General features: G+C 36.6%; 1 protein-coding gene across 1 annotated transcript in view; it reads left to right on the top strand.

Moving 5' to 3' along the window:
* The window catches only part of TMC5 (transmembrane channel like 5), a 75,723-nt gene extending 75,062 nt beyond the window's left edge, over nt 1-661 (top strand). Inside the window, exon 22 of the mRNA XM_044657465.1 lies at nt 573-661. Within this exon, the coding sequence (XP_044513400.1) occupies nt 573-661 (89 nt within the window). The remainder of the gene's footprint in view (nt 1-572) is intronic.
* Nucleotides 662-14,801: the final 14,140 nt, after the last annotated feature.

Genomic DNA, 14,801 nt, shown 5'->3' with positions numbered 1-14,801 from the left:
CATAACAAAAAGAAATATATATTTTTATTTTATATACATAATCCACACAAATAAATAAATGTTCCTAGCAACACTTTTTGAGGTAGGAAAAAAACTGAAATAAAACAGATACACATTGATTGGGGCTGAACAAATTGTGATTATGAATATGATGGAGTTTTATTGTAAACTATAATTTTGGAGAAACACGGAAAGACTTGTATAAGGTGATACAGAGTAAAGAAAGATTACAATGATCGCAAAACTATAAACGATAGCACTAAAAAGCAGTTGAACTCTGTAGAATTGGAATGAACAACTTTGGTCCTGGATAAGTAAAGTTGAAGCACACTTCCTTTTGGTATAGTAATCAAGACCACTGCTGGCAACAGCTGTCAAAAATGGAACTCCCTTGACAATGGCAGACATTGCCCTAGTGTCCATTGGCTTTCCTTAAACGTTTTCTTTGTTATCAGGGAAGGGTTCAAATAGTGGGGAGAGAGAGAGAAGCAGTGTAGGAAAAACAAAAGTGGTGTAAAAATATAAGATAGTCAAAAGAAAATAAAAATTAATATTACTTTTGTCAAACCCAGACACAAGAGAAGAAGTAACATCTGAAGAGACATCTCAAGCCCTAAGCCTTGCCATGTTGGCTAGACAACAGGCAGAAATGGAGACATGAAGAAGTATAAAATTGTTTACAATTCACACAAATTCCTGAGCTTTTTGCCAGAAGAAGGATATCAACCATTTGCAGAAGTATACATGTTGGAAAACTGAGGATCGTCAGCAATGAAAATAACAAAGTAAAATGGGAAAGTTCCTTGCAAATTCTTTTGAGTCTGTTCACTTTTAACTGAGACAAAGCATATTTTGCTTTTCTTTCTCTCTTTCTTTTTTCCTTCCCTCTTTCCTTCCCTCCTTCTCTCCCTCTTTCTTTCTTTCTTCCTTCCCTCCCCACCTCTTTTCTCTCTTTCTTTCTTACTCTCTTTTTCTCTTTCTTTCTTTCTTCCTTCCTTCTTTTCTTCCTTCCTTCCTTCTTTCCTTCTCTTTCTCTTCACTTCCATCTTAGAATCAATACTGTGTATTGGTTCCAAGGGCTGGGTAGTTGGGGTTAAGTGACTTGCCCAGGATCACACAGCTAGGTGGTCTTTGAGGCCAAAGTTGAACCCAGGACCTCCCATCTCTTGTCCTGGCTCTCAGTCCACTGAGACACTTAGCTACTCCCATATTTTACTTTTCTAATAAAGACTATTGTCATATTTAAACTTGTACCTTAGATCAAGTGATGAAACAACTTGAAAATTATGTATCTGACCTTCAAAAGAACAATGGGAACTATAAGCATCAATTATTGGTCCTTAAAAGAACCAACTCTTCCTTCTCCTTTCTGAAAAAGTAATTCTCTCTGCCCCCCCAAATCCCATTTCTAACACACACACACACACACACCATTTGATCAAGCTTCCTGAGGTCTAGTCCCTAGGTAGACCATAGCAAAAGTAAGTCTCTGATTTCACCGAGTTTGCATTCTAAAAGAGGAAGGAATGAAGCATATCTATAGACAATACCCAACAAATACAAAGTAAACTGCAAGAAGGAGACACAAGCAGCTGGAAGGGGGAGGGGGGGCAGCCAGATAAAGCCTCATGCAGAAGGTGGCACCAGTCTCATCTTTTCTCTAGCCTTTGGAAATGGTACTTCTTCCCACAAAAAGAGAATTTTGATTTCTCTTTTCAAAGAGCTGAGACAGAAATACAATACTTACTTCACGCCCATTTGAATAGATGTTGAAGTTCAGAACATTCAAGGGCATTATAAAGGTTAACGAATTGGAAAGGTTGCTCAGATTTATAAAAAATGCTATCTATATTGAGTGTATACAACTGTCCAAGTGGCCATTCATCTCAATAAGGAGGTTATAAGGCTAACACTGGGCAAAGTTTGCAAAACAAACTAATTTTCATTACAAAGCTAAATTTCATCAAATATTAATAATAGTAATAATTATAATAGCTACCATTTATTTAGTGCCTACTGTGTGCCAAGCACTGTAGGAGTTTTACAGATATCTAATTTGATCTTCACCACAGTCATGAAAAGTAGTTATTATGATTCCCATTTTGCAAATGGAGAAACTGAGGCAAACAGGTAAAATGACAGAATCACATAGCTAGTATCTGGCTGAGGTCAGATTTGATCTTGGGTATTCTTGACTCTAGGCTCATCTAGGGCCACCTATTGCCCTTAAATAAAAGAGTATGGCTGTTATGAAATATGAAATGAATAATTTTGGTTATATTATATCAAATAAAAAAGGTTTTGTACAAACAAAATAAATGCAACCAAGATTAGAAGGAAACCAGGAAGCCGAGAGAGGGTGAAATTTTATTACAAGAATCTGTGACAAAGGGCTAATTTCTCAAATTTATAAAAATAAAAGTCATCCTGTAATTGATAAACAACAGTTTTCAGATGAAGAGTCAGAGTCGTTTATACGCATATAAAAATGCTCTAAATCACCCTTAATTAGAGAAATCCAAATAAAATCAACTCACACCTATTAAGTTGGTTAATATGACAGAAAATAAAATAAATATTAGAGGGGATACAGGAAAACTGGGACACTAATATATTGTTGGAGCTACAATCTGTTCCAACTATTCTGGAGAACAATTTAGAACTCTTCTCAAAGGACTCTAAAACTATGAATACCCTTTGATCCATCAGTACCATTACTAGTTCTATTTCCCAAAGAGATTTTTTTAAAGGGGTGGGGTAGGGTAGGGAAGGACCTATTTGTGCAAAAATATTTATTGCAGTTCTTTTTGTGGCAACAAAGACTTGGAAATTTAGGGGTTATTCATCAGTTGGGGGATGGCTAAGCAAATGTTGGTATAGGATTGTGTGATGGAATATTATTGTGCTATAAGAAATGACAAGCAGGATGATTTTGGAAAAATCTGGAAAAACTTACATGAACTGATGCAAAGTGAAATGAGTGGAACCAGAAGAACATTGTACATAGTAACAGCAATATTTTTTGAGAAACAACTATGAATGACCTAGTTATTCTCAGCAATACAGATCCAAGACAATCCCAGAAACTCATGATGAAAAATGCCATCTGCCCTCCAAGGAAGAACTGATGGAATCTGAATGCAGTCTGAAACATACTATATTTTACTTTCTTTCTACTTTTTTTTTCATTTGTGATCTCTTTTACAAAATGACTATGGAAAAATGTTTTACCTGATTATACATGTAAAATCTGTATCAGATTGCTTATTATCTCAGGAAGGCTGGAGAGATGGGAGGGAGGGAAGGAGGAAAAGAATTTAGAACTCAAAAAATTTTTAAGTGAATGTTAAAAAAGTCTTTTTACATGTAATTGGAGAAAAAATAAAATATTTTTTAAAAGAGTTTGGCTGTAAAAATGTAAGAGTATGCAGCTAAGTGGCACAGCGGACAGAGTGCCAGATCTAGAGTCAGGAAGACTCATCTTCCTGAGTTCAAATATAGCCTCAGACACTTATTAGCTAACTAACTAAGTCAGTTAACCCTGTTTGTCTCAGTTTCCTCATCTGTAAAGTGAGCTGGAGAAGGAAATGGTAAACCATTCCAGTATCTTTGGCAAGAAAACCCCAAATTTCTCCACCCTCAAGCAAGCTCTTTAAACAGGGCTGGTGACCTTGTTCACCCAGATTGAAAACTTACACATAAAGGAATTCTGCAAAGTTTTTCTGTTTAGCTTTTCCACACAGTAATTAACAACTTCCTCTATATTTTTCCCATCCTTACTGAGTTTCATCATTCAATAATGAACCTAACTGATAGGATTTTCCCCATACTATTACAATTTATCTATCTGGGAATTCATGGGGGGCTTGGCCTGCCCTCTTTTACCCTTAAAAAGTTTCTCTTTTTGTAGTGGAGAAACAAGACAGTTTGTAAAACTCAATTAACAAATCACAAAATAGATAGGAGTTTACAAATTAACCTTAACTCAAAACTTATTCATCTTTATAAAACATTCGAAATTTTTATTTTCAAATCAACTGCTCAAAGCAGATTACAACTTTTTGCCTTAACTCCCCACATTCCTACTTAACTAAAAATGTACTCATTACATTTCCCTGACTGACTTTAATTAAAAGCCCCTAAACTTTCAAAGTAACTTTGATTAAAATCTCTTAAACTGTTTCCTTCATATTCAGATCCAACACTTCTTTCAACTTATGTTATATGCTTTTACCAACATAATTCAAATAAATTTCACTAAGTATTATTTTTACTTTTGAATTATGCTCAATTAAACACTTTCAAGATTTCTTGATACAGAGATCTTTAAGAGTTCAAGCAACTTCACAATAAAAACAGTATTGTCCATTACATTTTCAAAAGAATAGTTTCAACAATTTCCATCATTCCTTTAAATTTAAAAATATATCAGTGTTGGGGCCAGCTGGGTAGCTCAGTGGATTGGGAGCCAAGCCTAGAGCCAGGAGGTCCTGGGTTCAAATTTGGTCTCAGATACTTCCTAGCTGTGTGACCCTGGGCAAGTCACTTAACTCCCATTGCCTAGGAACCAATACATGGTATTGATTCTAAGGGAGAAGGTAAGGGTTTAAAATTACATATACATACATATATATATGTATATATATATATACATATATGCAAGTACCTAAAAGAATCCAAATTTTAAAAGAATTTACCATTTAAAACTAGTTCCCACAGAGAGCCTTATCAAATTCATGGTGGGCATTAATTTTACCCATAGTACAATTTGATAATATGAAATAACTTTTCATATGATAACATAACTAACAAAATTGCTGAGATATACATTTTATCCTGATCCCATTGAAAAACTTCATACAAAATTATCCAGCATGAGACTTTTCATCCAATCAATAAAACAACAAGGCAAATATATGATGCTTATCATATCCCTGGTTCTGTGTTAAATAATTCACAATTGCTAAAGTGGCAGTTATATAATAAGTTTTAATCTACCCCAACTAGCCCATTTTTTAGGAGCACATAATTAAATTTAATCAAAATCGGATTTTCACAAAGAGCTCAATGCCTTTGGGGCAATTCTCACTACAAGTTTCTACTTTATATTACCTTTGAACCACACTGTAATTTTTAGTGCTATTGTTCACAATACTGTAAGCATATAAAATTCCACACTTCCCAAAGGTAAAATTTCTATCAAACATTCTCCTTTCAATATTTATTCCAATAGCATTTCAAATGGATATATCTCCAATCTTTATTTTGCTCATTTCCTTCCTTAAATTACTAGCATACAATTATGAAGTTTTGAATTATTGTCAGTTCTGTTATTCACTACAAAGATGGAAGCACCAAAAATTCTTTAATATGCCTTTTTTTAGCAAACCTAAAAATCCTTTAAAGAATAATTAAGTTCTAAAAATTTATCAATGAGACTAACAGGAAGAATTTTACAAAATAACAATATAAAAAATAATAGAACAGATTAGAAAATCACAGAAAGAAAAAGTAAACATCACATATAGTTCCAGTTTCTTTATTGAATAAGCTTCTTTCCTTTTAGGGAAACAGACAAAAATGATTCTAAGAATTTAAATACACAACAGTCATGTAATTTACAATAAAATTTCTGATTAATACAGCTGTGATTTCTACTTCACTTCAAGTTTTTGGAAATGTTTAATTAAGGGTCATCATAACTTATTTATCTTTAATTTTGTGGGTTTTTTTAAGTTTAATTAATTAATTTAGAATATTTTTCCATGGTTATTAAACTTTTAAAAATTACAGTTTTGGCAGCCATCATAAACAAGGAAGGAAAGAAAATGAAGATTGCATATTACCCTGTAACTACACCATGTAGTTTTTTGAAAGATAAAATCTATAATGACAGTGCCCTTTCTATTTTTTTAATAAGTTTAATTAAGAATGTTTTTCCATGGTTACATGAATCATGTTCTTTTCCTCCCCTCCTCTCACCCCACTCCCGTAGCTAACAAGCAATTCCACCGGGTTTTACATGTGTCATTGATCAAGACCTATTTCTATATTATTAATATTTGCACTAGGGTGATTGTTTACAGTCTACATCCCCAATCATATCCCCACTGAACCATGTGATCAAGCAGTTGTTTTTCTTGTGTTTCTGCTCCCACAGTTCTTTCTCTGGATGTGGATAGTGTTCTTTCTCATCAATCCCTCTGAATTGTCCTGGATCATTGCATTGCTCTAGTAGAGAAGTCCATTACATTCAATTGTACCACAGTGTATCAGTCTCTGTGTATAATGTTCTCCTGGTTCTGATGATTTCGCTCAGCCTCACTTCCTAGAGGTCGTTCCAGTTCACATGAAATTCCTCCAGTTCATTATTCCTTTTAGCACAATTATCTTTAATTTTAATCACCAATTTACAGAAGCTTTTCTTGAATATTTCTTCCAGGGTCAGTCTACTCAGTCAGTTGAATGACTTTGGCTTTCTTGGCCAGTAAATCAAGAAATCCAGCATTCTGAGGGAGTCTATTTCTCCTCTTAAATTGATTTCTCTTAATTTAATGTTTAAGGAATACCAACTCAAAGCTTACTGCATGATACCTCCAATTTTACAAAAATCATTTAAAGGACAATTTAGGGAATTATAGCTTTGCACATAAGTCTTTTTTAACCCCATATCTTACATTTCACTCTCTTGTCCTCCAAATCTCCTCAGTATTCAGGAAGGCAAAGTGGGAGAGATAGAAAAATTCCTAAAATCAGATCATAAAAACACACAGAGGCTTGCTAAAATCCTGGCTCGTGGGGGCAGCTAAGTGGCTCAGTTAGCCAGGCCCTCAAGTTCAAATCTGGCCTCTGACACTTCCCAGCTGTGTGACCCTGGGCAAGTCACTTAACCTCCATTGCCTAGTCCTTACTGCTCTTCTGCTTGAGAACCAATACATAGCATTGATTCTAAGACGGATTTAAAAAAAAATAATAATGGTTTTTAAAAAAATCCTAGCTTGTGTGCACAGACAGACCAAAACACAGATTTACAAAGACAAGTATCAAACAGTTAACACTCTCCCAAGTCCTATTTGCCTGATTTATTGTCTCAGAAAAAGTTTCATTCACAAACTTTTGAAACTTAATTGACAAAATTTTGGAACAAGTAAAACAAACATGACTTTTGAAATTTCTGAATGCTTTGGTTCTTAGTTATTATCATTCTTTGTTGAATTTATTTCTTATTAAAATATGTAGTTTTAAGACTTTTTTCTGAGGGTATAATTATGTACATTTTTTTTTAGCAGTAGATGGGAGTTTTGCTTGTATGCTACCACTTAGCGGACATATATTTTGTCTATTCTTTATGATTTGAGTAGTTTCATTCTATGTATGTACCTATTGCTTATGAGAAACATGTAAGATAATGTATTTACAGCCATTGTTACAAATTTATTATGTATTTTTCTTTATTGCTTCATGTATATGTTATATAATATTCAAAAAGAATTTTTTTTCCTGATTGAGAAAAGGATACAAAATACAAACCCCACAATTTTGATAACCGAAAATCACCCATTGTTGTGCAGTACTTTGTTATACTGAGAGCCTTGTCTTTCTTGGGCTTTAGTTAGCTACTTAATGAATACATTAGGCACATTCCGGTTTTAGTTGGGATTTTACATAGCTTGCATTTTAATTCTTTGGTTCTTTGCTGTTTCTTTTAACCCATAGCATTATTGTAATGAATGCTATAATATTAACTTTAAAAAGTTTCATTGGCTATTTCTATAGGCTGAAATAAACTTACACATAGAGACACAGACAGACACATAGAACAGATATAATACTCCAGCTTTTTAAATTTTGGGATCAATTTTTAAAAAAATATTCAATTTAAGAGGGCAGCTGGGTGACTCAGTGGATTAAGAGCCAGGCCTAGAGATGGGAGGTTCTAGGTTCAAATCTGGTCTTAGACACTTCCTAGCTATGTGACCCTGGGCAAGTCACTTAACCCTCATTGCCTAGCCCTTCACACTCTTCTGCTTTGGAGCCAATACACGGTATTGACTCCAAGATGGAAAGTAAGGATTTAAAAAAAATGTGTGTGTGTGTGTGTGTTCAATTTAGGAACCTACAGTAAGATTTCAATACTTAAACAATTTCATCCTTATCAAAAATCCCCCTTTTTTGTGACCAATAATAATGGGGATTTTTTAAATTCCCTATCATTAAAACTAAAAAGGATTTTTATACCGAAAAATCATAGAACGTTCTCTTACCCACTGACACTTCTAGTGGGTCCATAAATCAGTGCATATATCCTGCCACCATGCTCCTTTGGTGGCTTCTCATTGCTAACCAAATTTCCCATAATCCAAGGAAATGATCAAAGTAATTAAACCAAGAGCTCCCCCAAGAAGAACCAGGCAAAGATCCCTCTTCAGTTGTGACACCAAGAATTCATTCTCTCCAAAGCAAAAAACAGCTCAACAAGGAAAAAAAATAAATAAAAGCTTCAGGAAGTGAAATCAGAAAAGGGACAGATCACTCACTGGTCTCTTGTGTCCAGACTGACCTGAGGCAAAGGCTTCTGTGGCCACCATACCTCACCTGGATCTTGAAAGGGAGGAGAAGCATTCTCTTTCTGATCTCACTGCTGCACCATCACTGTCAATCTTGAAAACCAAACGAGCATAGTCCGGTAGCAGGTTTGTTTCCATTTAGAGAATTCAGAAACATCTATGAGGGGCAAGAGGGTGGATAGACCCAAGGCCTCTCCCCAAGAGATTAGAGGAGGATACAGGCTTATACAGTCTTTCAAGACAAGGGGGAGGTATGATTTCGATGGCTGGGCAATGTGGGAAAACTTCTGCCCAGTTATAAGAAATATACTATAACTCTTTTGGAATGTACCAGGATACAACTTTAATGAGACAGATGAAAACCTGGGCACTGTTCAGGGCATCACAAAGTTATTTCCAGGTATTTGTCACCATTCCATAATCTTGATGTTCTAACATAATTATAAACATCAGAAAGGCCATTAGAAATGTTAACCAATGACATTTCACAAGAGGCACCATCGCCATCACAGGGAGAGGCCCCAGAGGACAACCAATGTCTCCAGAAAGACACACAGTAATCTAATTACTGGGAATCTCCCCTCAACTGAAGAACTTGAGGTCCTATCTATACTGTAGAGGGATATGGGAAAGAGCAACATTTTTTTTTTTTGTGGGGGTGACTAGATTCAATAAGAGAAACTAAGTAGACAGACCAAAAAGGTACTTAAAATTTGATAGTATCAGCTAATCTTGTCTAGGGTGATTTGATTGTATCCTAGAGGTACTTAAGAGTTAAGTACCTTCTCACAAATTCAGTGGGCAGTGGTACAAATTCCAGGAACTAGGTGAAACCTATTCAAGTCAATTCAGCCGGTTTAGACTGAGTCAATTTTTGAAGATAGGTTGTCAGGGAACAGAGTCCAGCTGGGAGTTACAGAAAAAACAAAGTTGTCAGTAGGAATGTCCTATGGGCTAATCTGAGCCTCAATTCAAAACCCAGCAAAAGAAATAATTCAGTATATTAGAAATAAAGCTCTCCTCAAATGATATTTCTTCTCAATTTAATATAAAAGTACCACACATTTATTTTCTTTTTCTAAGTTACATATTTAAAACTTAATGACCTAAACAAAATAAGAAAATATACATAAAAAACATTCATAGGTGAAACTGATGTGCGTTGGCAGTGGTAAATGGTGCTTTAAAACCTTCTAAATGCTTTGAAATCCTTTTTCTTTAATGGTGTTTTTAGATTTTAAGTTTTTTACTAGTTAGCAGAAAAGTATATGTCTCGCTGTGTTTTCCCAACTACTCCCAGTTGATAAGAACTTGCAAGGTCAAGCCTGAAGGAAGAGGGGAGCACCTGAGCTATGTTAGGACTTTATGATGACTTTATTCCCTTTGATAAGAGTTTGCAAGGCTGAGAAAGGACACCTAAGCACCCAAACAACTTTGAAAGTCTGACAAATAGGACATGGGAGGGAACTGGGGATCTTTGAACTCCTCCCTGCCCCTTCCTCTGGAATGGCCATGGGAGGAATAATCTGAGGGACAGCAGAGAATTCCCAAGAGCAATCCCCCAGACCCATAATAAATCTAACAACTTGGAATCCTCCTTAGGCTTTTTTCCATTGCCCTGGTTTCGCTCTCTGTAATATCTTGAATAAACACTTTCATGTCTTAAGATGAAGGGGTCTGAGCTGCAATGATTTGGGCAAGAACCAGCATCCACTCTCCCAATACAAAACTTGCCCTCCTACAAAAAATAAAACCCCATAAACTACTGTTTATGATGTATTAAAGATGCATATAATTAGCTTAAAATAAAAAGCTATCCCATCTGCTTCCATGCCTCCTCCTGATAGCTCTTTTCTGTATTTTTAAAGAATTAGTTGTTTATAGCTATGGTCAGTGTGTATATTCTGATTCTACTTTTATTCTGCCTTACTTAATAAGAATTAATAGCTCTTTGTCTTCTTTTTTTATTCCATTTGTTTTTTTTAATTTGGGGGGTGGGGGGGTCAAGACTAGTAGTTTTACTTCTGTCACAAACTCCAAATCAAGAAGTCTTTCTATCTACATAGATCTGAATCAATGGTGTTACCGCTGAGTGTAATTTTTAGTCTTGGTTACCAGGGGGTACTGAGTTTAAGTGATTTGCTTGAGGCTAAGCAACTAGTTTCTGAGCAGGAAATGAACACTAGTTTTTCAGTAATTATAGAATAGTGAGTAGACTGGCTATTCTAATACATTTTTTTTTTAATTTTAAACCCTTTAACTTCTGTGTATTGACTTATAGGTGGAAGATTGGTAAGGGTGGGCAATGGGGGTCAAGTGACTTGCCCAGGGTCACACAGCTGGGAAGTGTCTGAGGCCGGATTTGAACCTAGGACCTCCCATCTCCAGGCCTGGCTCTCAATCCACTGAGCTACCCAGCTGCCCCCTCTAATACATTTTTGAGGGTGTGGCCTTTTAGACATCTGCTCTAGACCAGAGAAAATGAGATGTAAATGAGTCCTATTTCAGCTATATTTGAACTTTTTCTTCTTCAGAAGTAATTGGATTATCCTAACATTTTTTTTTAAACCTTTATCTTCCATCTTAGAATCAATACTATATATTGGTTTCAAGGCAGGGCAATAAGGGCTAAGCAACTGGAGTTAAGTGATTTGCTCAGGATCACCAACCTAGGAAATGTGAGGTCACATTTGAACCCAGGACCCCTCATCTTGATCACTTTCCTCTCTACTCTCTTATTTATGAGTTTATTTCTTAAAATATGGCATGGAGCACTGAACAGAATGTTCCAGATGGACTCTGTCCAGAGAAGAAGACATTGAGGTTGTCCCTTCCCTTGTTCTAGAGGGGACTCTGCTTCAGTTAAGACATTCCTTTATGGCTTGGTGACAAGAATGGCCTCTTGGCCAAAGAATGAAATCCTTTAAAATCTGTCTTTGGTAGATGATACCTTACTATTGGACTTCCACTGCAACTTTTAGCAGTTCTTCCCTTCTCCATCCAGTAATCTTAAGCAGCCCTAATAGCCTCAGGAAAAAGATCTGATCAGCACACATCCTAGAACATAATGAGCTCCTCCTCCTGGAGGGATTTCTAGTCTTCTCATAGGCACCATGTATATTTGTGGAAGAATATCCCCTAGGTTTATGGGACAAGTATTTGGATTCAGTCAGTCAGTCAGTATTTTATTTCTCCCACAGGACAGAACCAACGATGCCATGGGATGAGGTCTTGACTTGTCCATGAATTTAAGGGAGGCGGAGTTGCACAAAGTGATCGCCTCACTCCCTCTTCCAGTTATTAAAATCCAGGACAACTTAGCATCTTCAACATCTGATCAAACTCTAAGCGCTCCACAGCACTAGTTGCCTTCACAGCCATTAGAACAAATTGTTCTCAGCTGCCCATTCCCCATGCCACGATAAGTCTTCACAGGCTTGGGTTAGACACCTCCCTCCCTCACCCATGGGTTTGAGGCCCATTAGTTAGCCTCAAGCCGCTCCGGCCCATGTACCTAGACCAGGGGTGGGCAACATATGGCTCTCGAGCCATATCTGGCTCTTTTGAGGGCCAGGTATGGCTCTTTCTGCGGGAGCCATAAAGTCAATTTTTTTTTCAGGTGCTGTTACGGGAGTGCGCACTGTGAGCACTGTACGGCTCTCACGAAATTATTTTTAAAAATGTGGCGTTTATGGCTCTCACGGCCAAAAAGGTTGCTGACCCCTGACCTAGACAGTTCTGCCAGTGTGTGGTCAATGCTCATGCTACAGCTTCTTGGATTTCAGGAGTGAGTTGGGTGAAGGGTGGACACCAAAGGTGGAGGAAGAGCTCTGGAAAGGGCTCAGCAAGCCCCCATACCAGAGTGCTAGTCCTCCCAAATACTCCATTTTTACTTTATGGAGGCAGCTAGATAGCACAGAGGACACAGTGGTAGTCATGGAATTAAGGAGACTTACATTCCAATCCTGCAATAAGACAGTGACTGTATAACTCTAGGCAAGTCACTGAACCTATTTCTTCATTTTGTAGAATAAGGATAATAATAATAGCACCAACCTCTTAGTGTTGTTGTGAGGACAAGATAATAGTTAAAAAGTGCCTTGAAACTTAACATGCTATATAAATACAAGCTATTAACATTATTACTGCACCATCCTAGTAAATGCCTTTGCTTAGATCTAAATATGTCTATTGGCTGATTCCTAAAGGGAAGCTATTTATAGGAGCTCATGAGGTAGGAGTTTGTACCCATCTATGCCCAATGAATGAACTCTGGAGACCTAACTCATAAATGAATAGCTCAGAGGAGATGCTACCTATTGGCCACAATTGGTTCAATCATTCTCCAATTGTTGAAGAGAGATCTGGCATAATTAAAGGAGCTTTGTGATTTCTTGAAAGCAATTTAGCCTCTTCTGTTGAATTCAGGACCCAACTTATTCACTTCTAGTGAGTAAATAATAAACATTAAGTGCTTACTATGTGCCAGGCACTGTGCTAAGCATCTACCATATGTTATATACATGGACATACATACATATTCATTCTTCACTTGTTTTTTTCCTATGTGGAAGTTAGACCAAATGTGTAGGTAATTCTGGGACTTTTCTGGGAGGCTCTGTAATTAATATTCCAGGAGCTTGATGCAAACAGGATGTGTTCCAGAAACGGGAACCTCTGGAGGATCTCACCTTCCATAGGGAGCTTTAACTTCTATCACAGTAGATCTATCTGTAGGCACTTAAGGATGAAAATGGAAGGGCAACAAATAGAAATAAAAATGATCCACAGATATTTTTATAACGTCCACACTTGAATTCTGCCAAAACAATCTTGGATATGCTTACAAGAGGAGGCAGAAGGACTAGGGCAGCTAGGTGGTACATGGATAGTGCCGGGCCTGGAGTCAGAAACTCTCATCTTCCTGAGTTCAAATTTGGCCTCAGACACTTATTAGCTGGAAGTCACTGAATCTTATTTTCCTCAGTTTCCTTATATAGAAAATGAACCGGAGAAGGAAATGGAAAAATACTCTAGTATCTTGGCCAGGAAAATCGCAAATGGGATCACAAAGAGTTGGACATGACTGAAAATGACTGAAGAAACAGGAGAGAGAATAGGAAAAGAAGCTGGATTAGAACAAGTGAGATTGGTGCTGGACGCAGAACAACTCTGAAGGCAAGGAAAGGTTGATTCCCAACCTATCTGAAGGAAGGGATTGGTGCCAAAAATAATTCTTACTTTTTGTTCTCATGTTATTCACTACTAAAGTTTTACTCTAATGCCTCATCAAGGGCTAGAGATTAACCTGCTTATAGAAACCTGTGAAGCAATAACAAACTAAGCTAGAAAGGCTTTTGGATATTTGAACTCAGAAGATAGTTTATCAAATGTCTGGGAGCCAGTCTACCTAAGCTGATCACAAGATCACAAGAGGCTTGGTCCCTATGTGATGAATACTTCTGGACAAGGTCACTTATGAAAACCATCTGGTAAAGTGTAGAAAATTGTGATCACTATCACTTGAAAGACTATTCTACAGATGAAATCCCTACTATATGGAAGTGGTCCTCAAATGGTTTTTTCCATAGGCCTACGACCCTCAAAAGAAAACTGTTCTCAACTTAAGTGCTAGAAATGGTGTCAAGAACTAAGGCTGACATACATGTAGAATGAAGTCCAAGAAAAACCCTGGAATGACTTAGAAACAATGCAGTAGGCATTAGGTCAATTAGAAGTGGCTTAAGGAGATTATTCTGAGATATCTTCTTATATTCTTCAATCAGGAATAAGCTTTTGAAAAGAATGGTTTTCTCTAGGTTTTTTTTTTTCCTTTTTTGGTAGGGGAGATTATGTGTTATGGCTAAAAAAGGTCATTATAAAAAACTTCCAAGATGTTTACTCTTAATTACTATAGATATTACAATTTAATTCACTTTAAGTAGCAATGGAAGATAAATGGTAGGATATCAGGAAGGCCTAAAAAGATTGGCGTTTGCTATGGCCATTAGGTAGTAAAGTTTATGTTTATATATATGTAAATAAAATCTCACAACTGATTTTTTTTTAAACCCTTATCTTTTGTCTTGGAGTCAATACTGTGTATTGGCTCCAAGGCAGAAGAGTGGTAAGGGCTAGACAATGGGGGTTAAGTGACTTGCCCAGGTTCACACAGCTGGGAAGTGTCTGAGGACAGATTTGAACCTAGGACCTCCCATCTCTAGACCTGACTCT

The sequence above is a fragment of the Gracilinanus agilis genome, chromosome 1 (genome assembly GCF_016433145.1).
Source record: "Gracilinanus agilis isolate LMUSP501 chromosome 1, AgileGrace, whole genome shotgun sequence".
NCBI classification, from domain to species: Eukaryota; Metazoa; Chordata; class Mammalia; order Didelphimorphia; family Didelphidae; genus Gracilinanus; species Gracilinanus agilis.
Note: the sequence above shows the minus strand (reverse complement) of the source record. Positions and strands in the feature narration are given on the sequence as shown.